Below are 21,956 nucleotides of genomic sequence, written 5' to 3'. Positions count from 1 at the left end.
TAGCAATTACTTAACCAAAGATTTCCCAAGGACATCTCGGCATAATTTTTATGTCTTTTATTCACCACTTATTCTATAAACTCCCTTTGTTATTTACAAGAGTGAAGGAGCACCTGGCTGCCCTGTAACATCAAGAATCCAGGAGCTAAGCAAGTCTGAGGTGGAAAGGAGAATGGGAGAAGAACAGTGAAGGAACAGTTCCACTGTATCATTGTAAAATGCTATTAACGTGTAGACTACTACTGCCATAACAACGCTCCAAATGACTGGTAAGAGCAACTGCAAGTTAAAGTTGAACATAAGCCAGATTTAAGATTACATTTCCTCTTATAATATTAAATTCACATATATTTTAGTGTGTGCTGATTTTATGTAAAACACACTGGAAAAAAATCATTTTGCCAAGTACCACTCCTGCCCTCCTTTTCAACTCCCCCCTCCCCCCGCAACACTGAGTGTTTGGAATGGAGTTTGGAAAGATAATGACATTTGGTAGTTCTTACTCAAGTGAATTTATTGTCCAATTGTGTGCTAAATTTGCCTTTTAAACTGTGTGCCACTGAACAGAAAGTATACCTACAGCAGCCATGGAATTGAGCTGATCGATGTAGAATTCAGGCCAACTTGTCGCTCCCTTGTTTTCTTCCTGGTCCTAAATAGAAAGCAAAAAACGTAATATACCACCAGATATAGATGCACAACGGCCATAAGCACATCTGACTTTCAGAGCGTCTAGACAATGGCCTAGATAAGCCATTAGAAGACAATGAGATAGAAGATGTTGGTCTTCAAATGTTGGCTCTAACCATCAGACTGTTCCCTCACCAAGGGACAAGGGAGAAGACAGTGCTATAGACAGAGTTAGGTATGACAAAGGGGACATTTTCTGAACTACAAATCAGGGGGAATTTATTATTTTATCACTTTTTAAATTTATATTTTTTAAAAAATTAGAAAACAATGGACATAAAATATTGTATTAGTTTCAGGGGTATAACATGGTGATGCAGCATTTATATATGATGTGAAACGGCAACCACAATAAATCTAGCTATCATCTGTCACCATAAAAGTTGGTAGTAGGGGCGTATGGGTGGCTCAGCTGGCTAAGTGTCCAACTCTTGATTTCAGGTCAGGGCGTGAGATCAGGTCTTGGTCGGGCTGCACCCTGGGCGTGGAGCCTGCTTAAGATTCTCTCCCTCCCTCTCCCTCTGCCCTCCACCCCCACACCCTGGCTCACCCGCCTGCCCACTTGCTCGCTGTCTTAAAGAAAAAAAAAAAAAAAAAAAGGTTGTACAGTATTGTTGACTATAGAGGGGAATTGAAATGGGAACTTAGCCACACCATGGCATGATATTGTTTTCCTTCGGGGGCACAATAACATTGGGAAGGGCATAGTGTTTGTTGTGAGGACAAAGGATGTCTAGGTCCTGTGAGCACTGAGGACAACATTGCTCAACTATACGTCTGGATTAAATCCACAAAAGGAGGAAAAGTGTCTTTAAGAATGACCACAGGATTTGGCCAGTTGTTAATTAGACTATTTCAGTTAGTTTATTCAGACTCCAGAAAACAGTAACAATTTTGAAGGGTTTCATTTGATGTAACCAAAACTAGGTACTGCTTCAGATGAAAAGGTAGAATAAAGCCTGACCCTGGATGGATAGAAGTAAAACGAGCACACACACACACTATTCACAGGCCCAGCCCTCTTGCTGTGACAGCTTGTGAGTTTGAGAAATGCATCTGAGCTGACGGGAACTGGAACCCAAGGAATGCAGGAACCCTTTCCTAAAGGTTACTCTGGCCAGTCTTTTGTCTTACAAAACAGGGTGACCTGAAGCCAGCACCAGGGCCCTCAGGGCCTCTGCGGATTGTAGCCCACAGCCTGAACCCTCACCTCCCCGCAACATCAGGGGGCTGTGGCTTCTGCTCCACATAAACACCGAGTCTGTCAGAAGATGGCACTGTAGTTGGAACTTCGCAGGCATGTCTGCACACCTATGTGGCTAGAAGTCATTTGTGTGACCCAATAGACTCCAAGAGGAAATTTTCAGAATTCTCTAACTTCACATTCAGAGAGCACCTTACTATAACTGTACCCCCTGTCCCCTTGGAAGAGATGCTGGGCCAGGTACATGTAGCTGCTGGGGAACAATGAAGTAGTTACTACCTATTTACTAAGGTCAGAATCTCAGTCTTTGGGATAGCAGTTTCAAGGTGGGGCTTTTAATTTCAGCCCTATACTTTACCTCAAAAACACTTTTCGAAGCAAATCTTTCTAGGCGGGTCTACTGCGGTGAGATAAAAGAAACGTAATTTCAAAACTATTCGCTAAGTAGTCACAAAAAGCAGGCAGAGTAACTAGTGCTTATGGTGCCTTAAAAGGCGGCAGTAACAGATATCTGAACTCGAGCAGTTGCACGAATTTCATCTGGAGACTGAACAAGCCAGATGATGGGGACAATGGCTAGAGCAGCAGCTTTGAAGTTGGACTGCATTACACTTGCACGGTTTTAAAAAGCTTAGGAAATCTGATGAGTTTTTAGAACAGTCCATGGTTACTGTTTAACATATTAATAAAGCAGCTACAAGGGCAGTGTAAATGCTGAACCCTTCTCTCCTCCTAAAATGGAGTATTAAAGTTAGCAAAACCCCCAATGTATCCAGCAAGCCAAGACCCACAGCTATAGCCAATGGTATTTGAACCTATAAAATCAAATAGAAGGTGCCAGATCTTTTTAGTCCCTCAAACTAGGGCAAGTTTCCAAAATTACAACAAAATCCTGTCCTGTGTCTTGGGTCCCCTGAGAGCCTGTCTATGGCAAGCTTAATAGTCATGGTTAACAGAACAGGAGATCATTTTAGAAGCTGAAGATTAGTATACAGAGAGAAATCTTTACACTTTGGAAATGCTTTAGTAATGTAAACATATTAAGAGTAGACCTAGATACTATAGTCAAAACAGGGGAAAGAAAGCTTCATTTTTACTTCACATGCCTCAGGGTTGAGAAAATCATATGAGCTAACGTACGTAAAAGCTTCTCATAAAAGTACTGTTATCACTATATTCCTTGGGGGTGATCCTCAGAGTTCTTCATCTTGGCAATGTGTCTCCAGCTTCCTCTGTGCAGCCGTGGTCCTTTGATACAGATGTGTCCTCCAGTAGCCAAGTGAAACACATCTGTGAATCAGCTCTCTGCTCCTACTTTGTGCGGCTGCTAGAGTCTGTAGTTATGCAGTGCCATGGGCCAGAAACAGATGAATGCAATTGCTGTCAGGGTGCGGGGGTCCCCTCAAGAGCACTGGACACTGAGACATGCTGAGGGGAAGACTCTCCCCTAAGAAGTCCACGAAAGAAACTGCTGATGCAAGTCGAGATGTCTGATATTCCTGGAAAGCACCTAGGTCCTGTGTTACCAGCCTCTAACGTGTTATTCCTTGAGCCATCTGCTGCCCCTCTAGTTTCTTTGTTAGAGAAACAAGTGGAAAAATAAACAAGATTGTATAGACCGCATTAGTTGTAATGAAAGCAACAGCAACATCTAACACATTCAGAGCTTCGGATGGGTCAAACATTGACTGTTCTAAGCACTATGCTTAGCCGCTGTTATTTCACTCATGTTAGTGAGGAGGAAACAGAGCAAAGAGAAAACTGGTAAGCCGCCAAAGGTCATCCCGTTGGAAATTCAGAGGCAGTGGGAAAGAATCAGGGCAACCTCTTTCCTAAAATTCGACCTCAGATGAATCACAAGCAATATGCAGTAAGTACAAAGCTGGCCTTTCACTCTTTACCACTTAACTGTATAAGAAACTCAAACGTGTTAGTAGCCAAAAATGAGTTTGCTTTTCCCTAATCCTTTATTGCTATTTTTGCTACATTCAACATTTCTGAATATTATTCTAATTCTGAATATTGTTCTAAGGCCTGATGTCTTACTTGGATGACCTCTGATCCCTTTTCTCTAGACTTTTGCTGTGGGAACTCTTCTACCCCCTTATCAATGCCTTATCTATATATAATGTGTGAGCATACAGACAGCACTTATGGAGCTTTTCCCTAACCTGTTCTCCTGTTCTGTTACACACCAGTCTAATAACCATCTTCACAGGGATTTCTCAAGTACGCTTGAACATGAGCTAACAGCATTGAGCAGTTCAGGATCCTGGAATTGCAAACAAATCCCTCCCTAAATTATACACACCTAACCCTGCTTTTGACCACTGCCTTGACCGATTCCATTACAACTTTTCTCTAATAAGCAAGAATATTAGCTTCATTCTATTCTTTAAAGCCATGCATTTTTTTTTTTTAAGATTTTGTTTATTTGACAGACAGATCTCACAAGTAGTCAGAGAGGCAGGCAGAGAGAGAGGAGGAAGCAGGCTCCCTGCGATCATGACCTGAGCCGAAGGCAGAGGCTTAACCCACTGAGCCACCCAGGCGCCCCTCATTCTATTTTTTAAAAAAGCTATTTTTCCTTCTTTTAAAACCGACTGTGGGTAACACCGAATGACTCCTAGAGAAGGTTTTGCCCTATAAGAATACAAATTCTAGCAACCCATTAGATCCTTTTATATTCTACCTACAAAATGGCTAATTCATATTAAAATCTAGTTTTGATTTCTTTTAAAAGTGTTATAAACATTTATGTTTGTATGCCTATTTTTAGGTCTATTAAATAATTAGCACTGAACTGATACAAACATTTTATGTTGCTAAATTTTCTGATTACTGTTTTTAGATAATATTTGCAAATATCACTTATTTTCAGAGCAAAGGGATGGTGGAGTGATGACTAGATTGGCCATCTGAAGATGAGATTCCAGAACTTAACTTTTTGGTTTACTTAATCAGGATTTCTTGGTAAATTTGAGTATCTCTGGGCCTCATTTTTCTTTCTCCAAATTGAGAGGGTAAGGCCAGACTGTTTCTAAAGTCCCTAGAAGTTCTAAGCATCTATAGAACTCTGATAGTGAGGTTTTATGGAAAACCAGTGTGTACTCTCCTTAGTTCGAGGGCCCAATTTCTAAAACCAATGATTTTTTTTTTAAATTTGTCTTGTTCAGTGACTCAGTTACAAAATACTTAACTTTTAACAGCTACTTCTTTTATAAGGTAATTGGAAAGGGGGGAAAACATTAATTTTACTATTTCTCTAATCCAACTCATCCTATTTCCTTGGTAGGTCGTTAGTCAAGCGTAAGATAATACTGATGGACAAAGCTTCCCGCTGGATGGAGGCTCTGACGCTTTCAGCCTACACTAACTAGTTTGAAGCTCTTCTCTTGTTATCTCCTTTGTTCCCATTATCCCAGATTCTGAAGAAACAACAAAACAAAACCCCCTTTGCTCGAAAAGAAAAGTGGTACAGCACAAGGGACCTTCAAGAGCATTTACTTTCTTTTCCTTTAAATCAGGCTTTAATTAACCAACTTATTTAGAAGATAAAGAAACAATAGTTGTTGTTTTTTTTTTAACGTGGCCTCATTTTTAACTGGTACATTTTTCATTCCAGATCTCTAGTCAGTGGCTAGTGAAAAAAATTCTAAGAGATCCTCCCTGACTCTCTTTAAATGTACAACAGCGCATTTATTTTTCTCAACATCACCTTGCCCATAAGAATAAATTGTGCACTATTTCTTTTTACTCTTTCTGAGGTAAACATTCACAGCTATGTCCCAGACTTTTTTCTCTCATGTCTTGATCATCTCTCTCTACCAAGCCTTGCTGGCTGTGTTCCCCTTCTATCACCATCGACAGACACATATTTGAATCCTCAACCACTCACTACTTATGGTAACTTATAGGCAGGCAAGTTAAGTAACCTCACTATGTGACTCAGTTTTAATCTCCTTATCTGTAAAATGGGCTCCTACTTCACTGGTCATTGTGAGCATTTAAAAGGTTATTACAAGTAAAAAAGGCACTGAGAACAGTACACACAAAACATGCTTGATAAATGTTAGCTAGGATGATAAGGATAATATTCCAGAATTTCCAGCTATGGACATTATAAGTCATTGTTATGCTAGGACTAAAAATTTGGAGGTACATTTGGCAGTGATTGTTCAACTTTAAAACACACCCACACAGCCTGTGACCTTTCTTTAAGTCTACTTTCACAATTATATACTCACACAATTATATATTTAGTCCACAATTATATATTTACACTTTTTTCACCACAGTGCTGTTTAGAGTCAGCAAATAAAGTGAACAAATATATGACAAGGGAGATGGCTGAATACATTACTTTGTAACAGTAACACAGAATGAAGGAGAATTATGTAATCGCATTCAAAATGACTAAATATAGTATGGAGGGGGCAGGGCAGGGAGGAATGCCTCCGAAAACCATTTCTCATCTGTAGGAAAAAAATGTACACTTAACATACAAACATTTCTGGAAATAAACACAAGAAAATTGAACAATGGCTACCTCTGGGTAGGTCTTTTACTTATTAACTTTTGTATAATTCAAACTTTTATTTTGCCACAAACATTCACTATTTTCATAGTTAAAACAGAAGTTCTAAAGCACTGTATATTCTCTTAGGACAAACTCCTTACTTTTTCAGATGTTCTGTGTAACATGAAATGCATCAGGTCAACAAGATCCTGGCAACATTTGGGATGTCTCTGTTTTCTACACCGGGGGCACCCCTCTGTTCCCCACAGCAAAAAGGTAAAAACATTTCGATGTTGTCTTCCTCATTGGATTTTCTATTTCTATAACACACTACAACCCTAACATCAAATGTTCATGTAAAGGAATTTTATGATTTGAACAAAGATTTATGTATCTGAAGGATGCTAAAATTTTCAAAAGTTCCACCCTGTGCTCGCTTCGGCAGCACATATACTAAAAAAAAAAAAAAGTTCCACCCTTACATATCTGTGTGGCAAACAATTTCTTAGTAACAGCTAAAGACTTTCAGTGAGACTCAAAGCACAATTTAAAAAATTAAGTCTTTAAGAATAACTTCTTTTGAAATTACCACAGGGCAAATTTTTAATAGGATCATTTCCCAAGTAATAATATGTAAGAACTGTAGAGTTTTTCTTTCATTTCAGATGCTGTTAGTAAGACCCCAAACAGGCTGTACAAAGGTCAATTAATTGCAAAGGACATGTTCTGTGGTTGTTCACTAGACCATAAATCACAGGCTGAAGCAATATGCACTTGGCCAACTAAAGCCATAAATTTCCACGTTCACTGTTACAAACCTATGAGGTTCTGTTGTACTTGTGGAAGACATATCCTTTCACTGTCTAGATTGGCTAAAAACCCTCTAACGATGTATAAGGGTACCTCCAATGCAAATAGTAGAGACATATTAAGGTTTAACTAAATGAACTTCAACAGTAGAAAGGCACTGTTTCAGTATAATACAAAGTAAAATTCATTTTGGTAATTTTTATTATAGGACAAAGGCAACTAAATACTAACAAAAAGCTGTCCCATTTATGAAGAAAATGGTACTAGGAAACATGTTAACTGTGATCATATATAGGATCAAGAAATCCCATCCCTTGTTAACGACCAAAATAGTTACCTGTGGCATTAAATGGTCATTGCTATCTTGTTTTTCATGGACCCAGCCCCATATACCAATGAATGCAACAGATGTTAACTAAATTTACTCTGTTCCTGGAATTTTTCCAGAATACGAAGGACAAAAGGGCAGACAGGCCAAAATATTTTATTCTATTAGGTATGACTCCCTGATGGGCGTGTCATCTACTAAACTCAAGTGAATGATAGGAAATAGATGCCGAGGAACAGGTCGAAGGAACAGCGAAGGAAGAGCAGGTAAGATGGAAGACGGAAAATTATTTTGTGGAAGTCCTCGCTGATTACTACTGCCGACCTTCCCTTCTGGCTCAATAATAGTGTGTGGAAGTCCTCGCTGATTACTTCTGCTGACTTTCCCTTCTGGCTCAATAATAGTGTTATCAGCATCATCTCAAAGGACAGTCATGGTGAAGCAGGGAATAGCCCGACAGACCAGGGGTTGGCCAACTTCTTCTGTGAAGGGCCAGTAAGTGTCTTAGACTTTGTCTGGCCACACAGTCTTTTGAAATGACTCAACTCCGTCCTGGTAAAGCATGAAAGCAGCTACAGCTAATACTTCATGAAGGAGCACTACCGTGTTTCAGTAACACTTTATTTGCCAAAAAACATTTAAGTGGCTGGATTGCTGTCACGCACAGTGCGAGAACAAGCCTGGCTCTCAAGAAGGCAGGAATGCATCAAAGTTCGAACCTGGGCATCAGTTTTTTCCCAGGTTATCTCCTCTCCTGGAAGCCACTCCCTTTCTAGGAAAGCCCATCCGTAAGTTAGGATCAGCTCATAGAGTATGTGGAATTTGCCTGGTTACCTGTGTTGTTTTCAGGAGAAGTAGGATGTACCATGCCTGAAAAGTCCACTATCTTCCCAAACTCACTGCTCCTTCAAAAGCAGTATAATCCTACTTTTTCAAATAGGATAGGGGCATCTGGGTGGCTCAGTCAGTTAAGAGTCGGGCGTTTGGTTTTGGCTCAGGTCATGATTTCAGGGTCATGAGATCGAGCCTGGTCTCAGGCTCTGCACTCAGCGAAGTCCGCTTGGGATTCTCTCTCTCTCCCTCCTCCTCTGTCTCTACTTGCATGCTCTCTCTTTCTCAAATAAATAAATAAACAAAATCTTTTAAATACCATAGCATCCTTTGGTCTTTCAAATCCTGATTTTTGCCTCCAAATCTTTGTCTTGTTGTTCTTTCCCTGGGAAGAGAAACAGCAGCAGGTCCACGGACCTGGATTCCCGAGACCACTGCTTGCTCAGTCCTTCCAACAGCCTTCCCTCCAGCCCCTCGCGGTGGGCTAAAACTATACCCTACATTTGACGCTTGCCAGAGGGAGGCAGCTGGTTTCAAAAATGAATTCCTGTGTTGTCACATTTCAAGACAGTCATGCCGTCCCCGGGACGGCCCATCTGGTTACACTGCTTGGCCACTGTTACAATTTCACATCAAGTGGATCGGCTGCCCAGATCTGGCCCGGCGGGGCCCACACAAAGAATGATTACAGAACAGCAGCTTCTGCATCTGCCAGGAAATCCAACACCTCCTCCTAAGCCTCAGAATGACAGTCAGTTTCTGGAAAGACTGGAGGCTGATTTGCAGTAACAAAAGCTTTCATATTTAGCACTTAGAACCATATCAGAGGAGCAAATCTCCTTCCCCATTTTTCCCGGTGCTGCAGAACATCTGTATGTTTTTAAGGAGAGCCGTCACATAATTATATAGCAAGGTCTCTGACCCCAGAGACCCTAGTCCAAGTCACTCCTCACAGGGGTCCCTCATATAAGGTCACCAGCAGGCGATCGATCCCATGTTCTCCGAAAGAAGGCTTCAAAGAGTCCACAAATGTTTGGAACCAGCACCCTCACTGACTGGTAGAAAATTCACCTTAGACTGAATTGACAGATGTCTCCCTGTAACTTCAGCCACTTGCTGGCCTTGGTTTTGCCCTTGGGAACTGAATAGAATTAAGTCTAATTTCTCCTGTGAACAATAACCCTGCAAATATTTAAATAATCTGAATAAAGCTATTATGTCCTCCCAAAGTCTTCTCTTCACCAAGCCAAAAATTCTCCCCTGGCTGTATAGCAAAAGTTTATCCTCCTCAATTCATAAGTAAATCTCAAATTTTCCATCAGTTTATCACACCCTTATGTCTCCTTTTTGCAAAAATAACTCCAACAAATACATTTAAATTCCTCTGAAATGGATCTGCTCACATGTCAATGATGCATAACTTTAGACAGTTTTTAAGAGGGCATCTGGAAGATTTCTGACCAAAATATCTACTCAAGAAACACAAGTTCGTTCTTTCTTTCTTTCTTTTTTTAAAAGATTTTATTTATTTATTTGACAGAGATCACAAGTAGGCAGAGAGGCAGGCAGAGAGAGAGGGGGAAACAGGCTCCCTGCTGAGCAGAGCCCCTGATGCGGGGCTTGATCCCAGGACCCCGGGATCATGACCTGAGCCGAAAGCAGAGGCTTTAACCCACTGAGCCACCCAGGCGCCCCAAGTTCTTGCTTTCTTGATGGTTTACAACAAATAACATTTATGATTTAGAATAAAAGATACATGTCTCATGAAGCACAGTAAAATATGTGTAGTTCATGTTTTATTAAGTATACATATGGTAACATCATTGGCCATAAACTCAGTAATAAAACAGGTCTTATTAAGATGGAGGACATTTCATCTCTAAAACACAAATATAAATTAGCAGAATTTAAAAAGGGTGAATAGGACCTAGGCTCACTAGCTGCTGAGAAACTTTCTGGGAAGTTCAAGCTTCATTTATTAGATCATTGCTTTTCAAGTGCTTGGATTCCACTTACATTGCCCTTGCTTCTTTCTTGTACATCATCCTTTCAAACATCATAGGAATTTCTTTCTTGTATGTGTGTGAAGCTGAACACCTCTTCTGACCCCTGAGTTCTGCTCTTTCCAGATACAAAAAGGCTCACTAGCATCCATATACGACGCACATTTTCCCAGAGCCTCCTGCTGTCATATCATGTACTCCAGTGTAAAGTATTATTCGAGATCTCAGATCATTTAAACTAAGTTAGGCCCTTCTCTAACAATTCTTGAAGTTCACAATTCTATATTGATATTGTAGAGGATAATTTTTACAAGGTAAAAGCATGGCATGAAGTGGTGTCAAAGATTTTGCTGAACTCATTAATAATAAATGAGGGAACAAATAAGATGTTACAACAGGTTCAAAAGAGAATTTACAGGCAAAGGCGTATATAATTATGTAGGTGTAAATAAATGCAAAAATGGTCATCAGGACATAATCAATTGTACTGCTACTGTTTTTTTTTTAACATTTTCCAGATTTCTTAAATAGTTCGAATAATGTAAAAGTGAAGAAAACTCTGAAGAGTGCTATAGACAGAAATTTTCGCTACATTTTTCCCCATTTCAATATAACTACACTCTAGCCGAATAACAGATGCATGACTAGTACTTCCTGGCTGAAGAGGACACAATCTACAAACATGTAATGTGGAAGTCACACTGTATGACTAACACTGCTCTAGGCTCCTCACACCTAAATTACCCAGATGCTCAGGCGTGTCCAAAGCTCTTGCTCAAGAACACCTACCGTGTCCTGACCACTTCACCTCAAACTGCTGGTCTCCGCTGCCTTGCTATGTGGCACGGTTTCTACTTGTGTATCACTGAGTTTCTGACTTGAAACCACTGAGACCACTCTATCCTGTCCGCCTTATAACCAGTTACACCTGGTTCTCCATCCTCCCCAGAAATTTGTTGGCTGAGTAGCTGGGGTATTTCTAAGAATTCTTGCCCACTCATCTGGGGGTGAGGGGGGAACTGTGAGCTCAAGTGAGCTTAGACCTGCTCCTCATCCCTCCCAATCCCCAGCCAGAAAAAAAGCTGTAATACTCGACCATGGTAGCCTAATAGTTTGGGCAGGAGCCCAACATCATTTAGGAGTAACACATAGCCTACACGGAGAGCAGCAGAACACTTACACTGCTGAATGCAGACTTCTCAAGGGCACGACAGGAGCAGAATCCCTCTGCTCGTCATGCCCAAAAAATCAGTGCTGAACTGAAACTGAAGAGGCATCTGCTTTCCTTCTCATTCATTTACCCACCCAATAAATAGTTATTGAGTTTTATAAAGGCCTAGGCACTGTACTAGGTATTAGAACCCATGAATAAAAGAACAAAGCTTCTGCTTTCCTTGTTAGTGAGGCATGAAAACAGGACATAGGAGACTGAGAAGAATAGGATTTCAAACGTTAGCATTGAGAGTTTCTTAGAATATCACAAACTTCTGACAATAGGTTCTCAGTTATTACAAATATAGTTACAAAGAACTATACCCATTTGTAGAATTTACTCCCTTTTTTCATCATGATAAAAAGAAACAGCCAAGTATTGTTAATGCTCCTGCCTTTTTACCAATCTCCAGTCTCTATCAATGTATCTTCTAACTTCAAAATAAAAATCAAATGTAAGCATTCCTAAGCTCAGCTGGGGAAAATGGCTTGAGACATTTCTTGATAGCACAAAATGTTATATTAGTGTTCTTTATCTGTCCCAAGCTTTATTTACACTGGTAAAAATGATCCAATATTTCTGAGTGGGCTAAATGAAACACTGCATATTAAAAATTAGGCTTGTGCTACCTCTCAGCCATCTCTCATTTTAGTTCTCTCCCCAAATCACAAACCCCAGAAAAGAGTGTCGCTTGAAAGAGATCTGGTCTTCCTATGAGTATGGCAGCAACGGAACAAAGAGAAGAGCAATAGGACTTCAAGAGCACAGAGACGAATGGCATTTCTGAAACAGCTCAGGGGCTCAGTCTGTTCCAACACCCTGTTCTTTCCTGAAAAAGCCTTGGCTGACTTTCCAGAACCAAAATCTTGAAAGTCATATGCTACAGGATCCTGGGAGGAAAATGCATTTCATGTGCTGATATATCTAAGAAAAGAGCCACAGTCTTTACCTAGAGCTAAAAGCAGAGACTTTACAGTCCACTTCCTAAACTATGAGGCATTTATTTTGTTTATTTTAACAAGTCATTTCTTTGGCAAAGCACTTCACAGCATGGAATATGACTGGAGCCTAAAAATCTCCATCAGTATAGCTTCAACATCTGAAGCCAATTTTAGATGACAATTCCCCCTCATTTTCATGGCAAAGAGAAAGAAACATTCACCAATTATTATTTTCAGAAATGATACAAGCCCACATTCCCCTGTTGCCTAGGACACAAAGGTATACAATGACATAAAACAAATCACTTCTGTGTAGCTTGTTAAGAGTCGAGTCTTTGACCCACATGCCACGATGGAGTGCCACAGACCCAGGTACAATTCAGTCCAGCTGGATGGTAAATTAACATGTTTGGACACACATCACTAAACCCGTATGCAGTGTGGAAATCCAATCAGTGGTGTCAATGGCCTTTGTTGCCTCACATCTTGCTACCAGATTTGCAGCTACCAGACCAGCCTTTCAGAATGTCGTAAAGCAGGTTTTGATGTTCTGTAACCTGCTCTTGGGAAAACAATCAAAATGTGTTTATGATTTGCAATATAATGCTTAACACAAGGCTATAAAGAGAGGGCTTTGGAAAACAGTAATTAAACTAAGCAGAGAATCAGTAAGCCGGTAAAGACATATTCCATTCAGAGAGCCATTCTCAGGATGACTGAAAAATGCTAGGACAGGATTAATTGTTCCCAAGAAGGGCAGTCATAACCATACTTCTGATTTTAAGTTATCACTTACTCTCGGCATAGTACTGAATTAATGACAGCGTTGTGGCAGAAAAAATAAAACAGAAAAGCATCTGTTAGAAGATGTCACCATCTCAGAAATGCCTAAATGTGAGGACGTCGGGAAGTACATCCTAGAAACTGAGGAAACATAGCGAGGGTGTCTTCCCTCACATGGGAGGACAGATAAAAGGATACTATCTTAAGACTGCTTAAGACAAATGTTGTTCCCATACTGCATTGAAGAACAACAAGAGAATTTAAGACACTGTAATTTAAAGTTGGTATTCTTTGGTAGACTTTCTTACTGTAACCCATTTCTAGCTCCACAAATTACTAGGTTCCTGGAGTATAAGGAATTTGGAGAACCCCAAATTAGAAGTATTAGCAGCATATTCTAAGTTACACTGGAAGCTCAAAGTTCCTTCCCACTTCATGAGGGGGTGAAGCTCTGAAATGCACTAAGCAGAAAGAATACAGATGCACAAGTATGAGGTGTGCTGGCGCTATTAGTGAAAAGAATAAAATAAATATGTATATGGGAAAAGCTCAGGAAAATGGGCTTTTGTTCTTCTGTGATACCACTCTTAGAGTGGATACTTCCTCCCAGTGACGTCTTGCATAGACCTACCTCCAGGAGATGGTGATATCAGGCAGACTTGGGGTATTCATTCTATGAAAGTAGGTGCCAGAGCATTTAGAGAGTCTGCAAAAGACCAGGGAAGACACCAAGGGGGAAAAGCATGCAGTATGATACTTATATCCGACTACAATCTAGGAGCAAGGGGAGCACTCCAGGGCAAAGATGGCAACACTGGCTACGGATGCCTCATTCTCCCATCATGTGTCATGGCAGACATTGCTAATTAATTACCACACTGGTCTTACCGAATCCATTCATAATCTCTCAATGATTCTCAAAGTGCTCCAGGCTTTAACCCCCAACTGTTCAGAGGTGGTAGTCAAGATAAACCTATTTGCCAACTCTGAAGTTATTCACAAGTGCAGTCAACCAGGGAAGGAAGCCACAGTCCTAAGGAATGCTGAAACCAAGGATGTGCCTCCATCTGGAGTCTCCTGTGCTGTATGGCCCTCGGGGACCCACTGAGCTGGTGATAATCAGAATAGGCAGCTAGTTCTGGATTCTCTGATGTGAGATATAGTAATATCCCTGTCCACTAGAGATACAGCTATGACCGAGACACTCATTGTGTATTTCCACACCTGCAGGGTGCAGAATTTTGGAAGTGAAAGAAGGCAGTGCCTATGTGCTTCAACATACACAGCCAAGGGGCTCAAAGGGCCTCACAGAGCTGCATTTTGAGCCTTGGTTCCATAACAGCACTCTTGACAAGGACTCTATGGCAAAGACTGAGAGCTCCAAGATAGTCCTGTATTCCTAACTCTGCAATTAACACATGATGGAATCTGTTCTGTACTAGAACTGTCAAAAGGAATCTGCTTAAGAATTAAGATTTGGAAGCCAAAGCTAGCTGCTCCATGGCAGTTGAGAACCACTGCCCTCCCAGGGATTCCATTCAAACCCAAAACTACACATTTTTCCCAGCTACTAGCGCTCAAGTGTTCTCTCCATAGCGCAGCACCAAAGGATGCATGAATGACAAGCTGAGAGAGAAAACTCAAGCCCCCATTCCAGAGGGAAAAACAGATCACCTCAGGACACAAAACACCCACTCTCCCCAGGACTCCACATTCATTGATCTGTCAAACCAAGATAGCCTACTTTTTTCCAGCTCTGTATCACTTACTAGTTTTTATTGTTATTTGAATGATTAAATGTGAATGCAAATACAGGGTCATTCTCTCCCACCCTCTTCCAGGTGGTGTTCCCTACTTACAGGGAAAGCAAGGGCTTCGATAAAGAGTTGTTACTGCAGGGCGCCTGGGTGGCTCAGTGGGTTGAACCGCTGCCTTCGGCTCGGGTCATGATCTCAGGGTCCTAGGATCGAGTCCCACATTGGGCTCTCTGCTCTCTGTTCGGCAGGGAGCCTGCTTCCCTCTCTCTCTCTGCCTGCCTCTCTGCCTACTTGTGATCTCTCTCTCTCTCTCGCTGTCAAATAAATAAATAAAATCTTAAAAAAAAAAAAAGAGTTGTTACTGCAGAAATGCAAGTAGGAGGAAGCACAAGAGAGAGATGATATCCGCAAAGCAGATATGGACTCGCTGCTTGACAATGCTATCAAGAACCAGAGTATTTACAGACTGAGCAATCAAAAATCCCCAAGTCCGGGAAATGACTTGTATGCAGAAACTCCTTCAGAATTTAGGCATGAGGGATAGACACACAGCAATTATACATCTCCATTTCTTAACATCCAAAAGAATTGAAGAGTGGAAGAAAGAAGAAAGGCTTTCACGATTTTTACAGACACTCGAGATGAAGGCACTTGGGTTAGAGGAAGAGACACACCAACTGTGGCATTTCCAGCCACGGCCAGTCGGCTTACTGGTGCAGACGTGCTGTCTCTGCACCTGCACGTTACTTGCCCCTCAGGAAAGCAGCCGGTGCCTCAGAGGGACTTCCTGTGTGGGGTGATGGCAGACATCAGTCAAGAGCTTGCTAAAGATGGAAACACAATTTGCCTGGGTCTGGGATTGAGGGTGTACAGAGGTCTAGAGGAGAGGAAGAGAGAACCACACACGGAGCAGTTTCCTTTGTAGTCAACCCAAACAAACATATTGCTGAGTGAATTGTCCATTTTTACACACTTCTAACGTTTTGTACTTTTGTAGGGCTTTTTATGGGTATTTGGATGAAATGCTTTTCATTTTCCAAACCCTGGGTTTTTCTTCTTTAAATGAGCACTTTCTATTCCAGTAATTTTTACTTCAGTTTGCTTTGCAAAGACATATTGGAGAAAATGGAAGAACCTGAGTGACAGCTTCTTGCATTGGAAACATTCAAACCTCAATGAAGTGATTGACCAGGGCAACAAAATACCAGTTACCTCCCCTCAGAGGTTGGCAACTGATCTGCGGCAGGTATCAATTGTTACAACTTTGGAGAGCAATTAAAGGTGAAAATATTCTTAGCAAACAACCCAATAATTATATGTCTTGGTGTTTTTCTCAGAAAAATTCTTGAACACATGCACAAGGTTATTCCTTGCCACATATCTTTTTAGATAACGAAAAATTGCAAATAAGTTACCCAAAGGGGTATAAAATAATTAAACTGTGGCGTGTTCGTATAATGGAACATAAGAGTGCAGTTAAAATGAAATATCATATGAATATATCCATGCAGAATAAGCTTATAAATACGTGGGCAAGGAAAACATATAAAACCTCCAGAATAGGTCACCTCTGGGCTTCCACTACTATATTTATAATGTTTCATTCCTTTTTAAAAATCCATGGTGATTATCATAAAGTGTCAGCATTTGTTCAACATGGGCGTTCATTTTATTTTGTACTGTTTTGTATATTTAAATTTTCACAACAAAAACAAAATCACCAACCAGGAAATAAGTTTATCCCATGAGTAGAAGGGAAAGTTTTCAGAAATTTGCTAGTTTTCTAACTTCTAACTTGTAACAAAAAACTAACAAGTTTTCTAACTTCAGGGACTGCATGTTGATCACACTACCCTAGCACTTCTGATGTAAAGGGAGCCTCCTTTTACCAATTTCGGGTGCTACCAGCAAAGATTTCCTTGCTTTCTTCCCTTATCTACACTGTACCCTCCAAACTTATTATTTCTGCCTCCAAGAGCTTCTGAGGGCTTGTGAAATCTTCACTACTGTTCTACAAAGACCAGGTATTATGATTTAAGAATATGGAGTTGAATCCCAGACTAGCACGAGTGGGAACAAGCAGAAAGTGAGTCCACGCTACTGTTTTGATCACAGTCATCATCACTGAAGTTGACAGTGGCAACAGCTGTCATGACCATGCCCCAAGCTCTCTGGTAACTCTGAAATGGCATTATTGCCCTTTGTACAACCATCCGTGACACTGGTCTCATTCTACAGAGGAGGAGAGAGAAATCAGAGGGGTTCAGCAATATGCCCTAGTAAATGGCACCCTCCCTCCCCCGCTCACCCTTCAAATGGCCTTTAACTATGCCAAGTATTTTCTCATAGCTATTACTTGCCTTCTGTTTATCTTAGAAAAAATGGTGTTGCACACACATTAAGATACCGTTTAGAACAACTATGGGGGGACAGCGGCAAACATAATTTAGGAAGCTGGCAGACAGATACCTTGACTGAAAAGGCCTTTGGAGATTATCGGTCCCAAGGCAAGTCCTTTTACTGGCAACATCTCAAGGCTGAAAAACAGAGGACTGTGCAGAACCAGAATGTAAAACCCAAACGGGAGACTACAGACTTGTCCGGAATATTTTAGATTCGTTCACTTCTCCAAACACCAAGGAAGAGAGAGAGGATTTGAAAAAAAAAAAAAAAAAAAGAGAGAGAGAGAGGATTTGGTTCATTCTATAGGCAAGTTTGTTTACTGCTTCTTCATTAATGAAGCTGGGTGCCTGCTGGGTATCAACACAAAACTATGAGCTCAGGACCATTCTGCACACTTTAAGACAGGGGTGGTAGCTGGCACAGCTGGAATAACAGAACTGGTTAATGCTGGGAGGGAAAAAAACGCCCAAAACTGATGTTATTGAACAAAGGATTATAGGACAAGGAGGCACACAAGTACTCATGAACTGATCACCCTTTTTGGAATACAGCATTGGTTTAACGGCTGCCAGAAGCAGGGAATCCTCGAATTTTCCACCCCAAATCTAAAATTGGGTGTTCATTTTGATAGCACTGGCTTTTGCAATAAAAAGAAAATAAAGCAAAGAAGTGGGTCACTAGCTTTGAGATTACGCTACTTAGAGGGAGGAAGGGGAATGAGAAACATGACTTCAGTAGGTTTCTGGGCAGAAAACGGAGGAAATCTCACCAGGGCCAAGGTTCTCATGTTTTCACATTATTGCCTAAATAGATACATGGTACGAAAAACTTTGGGTGGTTTATAGATTCACCTTTGTTTTCATGTCACCAGGGAAGAGTGAAAAAAGAGAGGAGACAGAAGGGAAAAAACAGGTCCCCGAGCTAGACAAAGGAGGGGTCAGGGAAGCCAGTGTTGCCATGACAACCCAAGCACTGGCTGCATTTTAAATAACATTTGTTTTTCCTCCCGATTTCAGTATAAGTATGTGGTAGCTTTGTAATGTTCGAGTTAGCTAGGCTGAACAATATGTTTTCTTATAGGTTTCTGGGTATGATGAGCCACAAAAGAGATTCTCACAGGAGATGTGGAGGGCGGACGTGAAACAGCAGCCATTTTGTACTTCATACATGTTGTCTTTAGCTGCTGGCTCACCTTGTTGGTATGGAATAGCTGGCGGGTCTGTAACTGCTCCACCTTCCCCTGGATCTTCCTTCAGCTTCTCCTGGGCCAGGTGTGTGTGTGCTGAGCTCCATGACTAATGGTTCAGGCTTCTGCAGGACACCCACACCAGAGTCAGAGGCGGACAGAACTGATATGGACTTCAGTCTGTCCTTGTGGACTCCAGCCTACCCTTGTTCTCTTCCAGTTTATATCCACTTTCCTTCCCAACTGTCTGTTCCAAGGACACCGAGCTCCAAGGAGCTCCAGCAACAGAAATAAAGACAACAGCCTTATGGAGAGTGCTCAGTCGGCTTCCATGCGTATGTCAGGGTGAATCACTGCTCTGTGTTGCTGCCAGTAATCCCGCTTCTCTGAAACCTGACCATACAAATACACTGTATGTACTTTTTTAAAAAGAGCAATTTTATTTTTACAACTGGGGGGAAAATATTCTAAAGTAAGGAGCAGAATGTACTGTAGAAAATTTGGGAAATATCTGTATAAAGAAAAAAATTAAATCACACACAATCCCACCAAGCAACTGTTTCTGTCTGCCTACCTCTAACTTTACTCCTTTGCAAATTTTTGATGGTACTGCTTACAGTTTTATGTCTTTTCTTTCTTTTTTCTTTCTTTAAAACATGCTGAGCAGTTTTCCATGTCATTACAATTTCTTTGAAAACGTGACTTTTCAATGGCTACAAAATACTCCGTTAGGGTTGTGTACTACCATATAAACATCTTCTTTTAAGTTGGTTACAATCATGGGCTTTTAGGAGCAACAGGACAAAGAACTGCCTCACCCTCGTATATTTCTCATCACTTCCATGGGATCAGTTCCTAGAAGAGGAGTGTTTCAGGCTGTGAACCCATATTATCAAATGGTTTTGATCACCATCTTCAGGTTAATCAGCATCCCATACTGAGGCCAACATTCAAAATACTTATCAACCAGCATAGCATGGGCATAAATGAATCGGAATCAACAATGTAATATGGGAACAGGGTCTTAGAGTCCCCTTTGCGCCATGCCAGTAGTTAAAGCTTGAGTCGTGGGGGGAAAGTAGTGGACCCTTGTGGAAAGGATGTGACTGTCACAGAGATTTTTATCAGGAGGGTTCGAGGCAGCTGCTTTTTACCAAGGAAGTTGGCAATATTTTGACAGTTACCATAGTTTCACTGAGGTATACCCAGTGAACATCAGCTTATATTGGAGTTTCTTTTCTTTTTTCTTTTTTAAAACTATGTTGGCGTGTCTACATGACTTTCTCTTCTCCAGGCTGAACAAACCTCAGTTCTTTCAGTCTTCCCCCACTGTGCCTTCTTTTTTCAAAAGTTTAAGCCTTTCTACAGATTTCCTAACAAGCCCTACAAATTTGTGTGTTGTGTAGTGAAGATCAGATTAGGCCAACAGTCTAATGTTGACCCTTTCAATATTGGAAGGGACAAAGAACAAAGTACAAACCAAGAACAAAGTACAAACCAAGTACAATGCACGTGAGCATAGCTCAACTGTTAAAAGGAGCCAGGGTCTAGATGATGGGATAAAAGCATGACAACATCAGCCCTCTCACTGCTCTAACTGCTGGATCGGACAAAGTGGTGAAGGAACTGTTGTTGTCTGAGTCACACACATCTACCCCCAAAGATTGGTGGCTCCTTCCTCTGTGCCCCAGAGCCTGTTTGCTTACCCCATTATGGAGCTTATGACAAGACTTGGCAATTATTTGATCTTATCTGCTTCTCCTACCAGGATCATCCACTCCAGGAAATTTGATTTATTTGTTTAACCATCTTCAGAATTTAGCCAAGAGTCTGCCCTAGAGGAGTACTCAATACACCTTCGGTGAATCACAAACCGTCCTGCCCTTCACCAAGAACATGACTTCATGGAATGAAGCCCCAGATACTCCAAGTCAGTTGTTTCTTAGTGGTTCGGCATGGAGTTATATACAAACCGTCATCTGTCAGAGTCAGGGAATGTGCACACAAGGCCAAGAGCTTCAGAGCCTGCAGAACCTGGAGATGCCCCCCAATATCCAGCTACTGTGCTCCCCTCATTTATTCTTTTAGAGAAAGAATAAGGGCAAAACACATCCCAGTCTTATCTCTGATCACTTCTACTTCTGCCACTGGATTCAACCCCTTAGCACTTGGGTGTACAAATGCCTACTGGAATCCATCATCAGGTGAAAACCCAATAGCAGGAAACCAACCCAAGTACTTGTTAAAAAGGTCTAGAAATACAATGACTGACATCTAGATTTTCCCCGTCAACAGACTCCCTCTCCAAATCTTGATAGCTAACAAAGTGAACACTTGAAAATCCAAAGCTCACTCTACGGTGTGTTTAAACAATTACAGTAAAGAAAGGATACCTAGCTTCCCTTCCTTCTCGGTCTTCCAATGCCCAACCACTGTTTCTCATCCCAGCCTACCCATAGCAGCTTCTCATTAGGATACTGGAAACAACTACAGGATGAACATATCATCTCGCCTCCTCATTTTACAGCTGGCTTGTCTGACAGTTGTGCCGAAAGCCCATGGTTCCTCTTGACTTAATTCCATCACTTTACCCTACAGTTCCTTTAAACACAGGAGGCCCTCGACTCTCAAGGAACTGAAAGAGCCACACCATGACGACCGTGCACAACGCAACTTTAATCTTTGTGTGTGTGTGTGGTGAAAGGAGAATTGCTTTTTGTGGAGAAGAGTGGGAAAGTGATCCAATTAAGATATGCAAACCAAATGAAGGGAGTGAATGAAAAACTATCAGCTGCATTTTCAGCCCCTGTTCCTGCACCAAGCAAGAGGTCCACGCTTTGCTCACGTGGCCACATCTCCCCCACAGCCAGGTCAGGCAAGGTTCTTAAAGGAGTTAATGAAATTTGAGTCAAACACACCCTCAGCGGCAGAATAAAAATTCATCTTTTCTGCAGGAGACCCAAGAAGATAGGGACATGAAATACGGAGAAGCCAAAGCCATTTACTGAACCCTTGGCTTTAGAGATCGGAAACAAGAGGAGGGCAAGTGGTGCTCTCCTCAAATCCTGATGTTGGCCTCAAATTCCTGAGGACACTACAGCTAACCGTGTCCAGCACCACTTGCCTACTCCGTAAGCGCGGAAGCCCAAGGAGGGGGAGCAAGTGTTTTCCGGAGGCCTATAAGGACCAGGTTAGTGACACAATTGGTGCAAATCACTCCCGTGAAGAACCACAATTAAAGGTTTCTGCCAGAGCCCATATGATCGTCGTCGCCGAGAGACATTATAC

The 21,956-nt window shown here is 41.4% G+C and overlaps 1 protein-coding gene across 3 annotated transcripts in view; it reads right to left on the bottom strand.

Annotated features, from left to right (window-relative positions):
* The window catches only part of DAAM1 (dishevelled associated activator of morphogenesis 1), a 166,003-nt gene that overhangs the window by 54,414 nt on the left and 89,633 nt on the right, over positions 1-21,956 (bottom strand). For all 3 annotated transcript variants that reach the window (XM_046009225.1, XM_046009224.1, XM_046009226.1), the window contains exon 4: positions 581-652. In XM_046009225.1, coding sequence (XP_045865181.1) covers positions 581-652 — 72 coding nt within the window. The remainder of the gene's footprint in view (positions 1-580; positions 653-21,956) is intronic.

The sequence above is a fragment of the Meles meles genome, chromosome 6 (assembly GCF_922984935.1).
Source record: "Meles meles chromosome 6, mMelMel3.1 paternal haplotype, whole genome shotgun sequence".
Lineage (NCBI taxonomy): Eukaryota > Metazoa > Chordata > Mammalia > Carnivora > Mustelidae > Meles > Meles meles.
The sequence above is the reverse complement of the archived record's forward strand: the minus strand, read 5'-3'. Positions and strand labels throughout refer to the sequence as shown.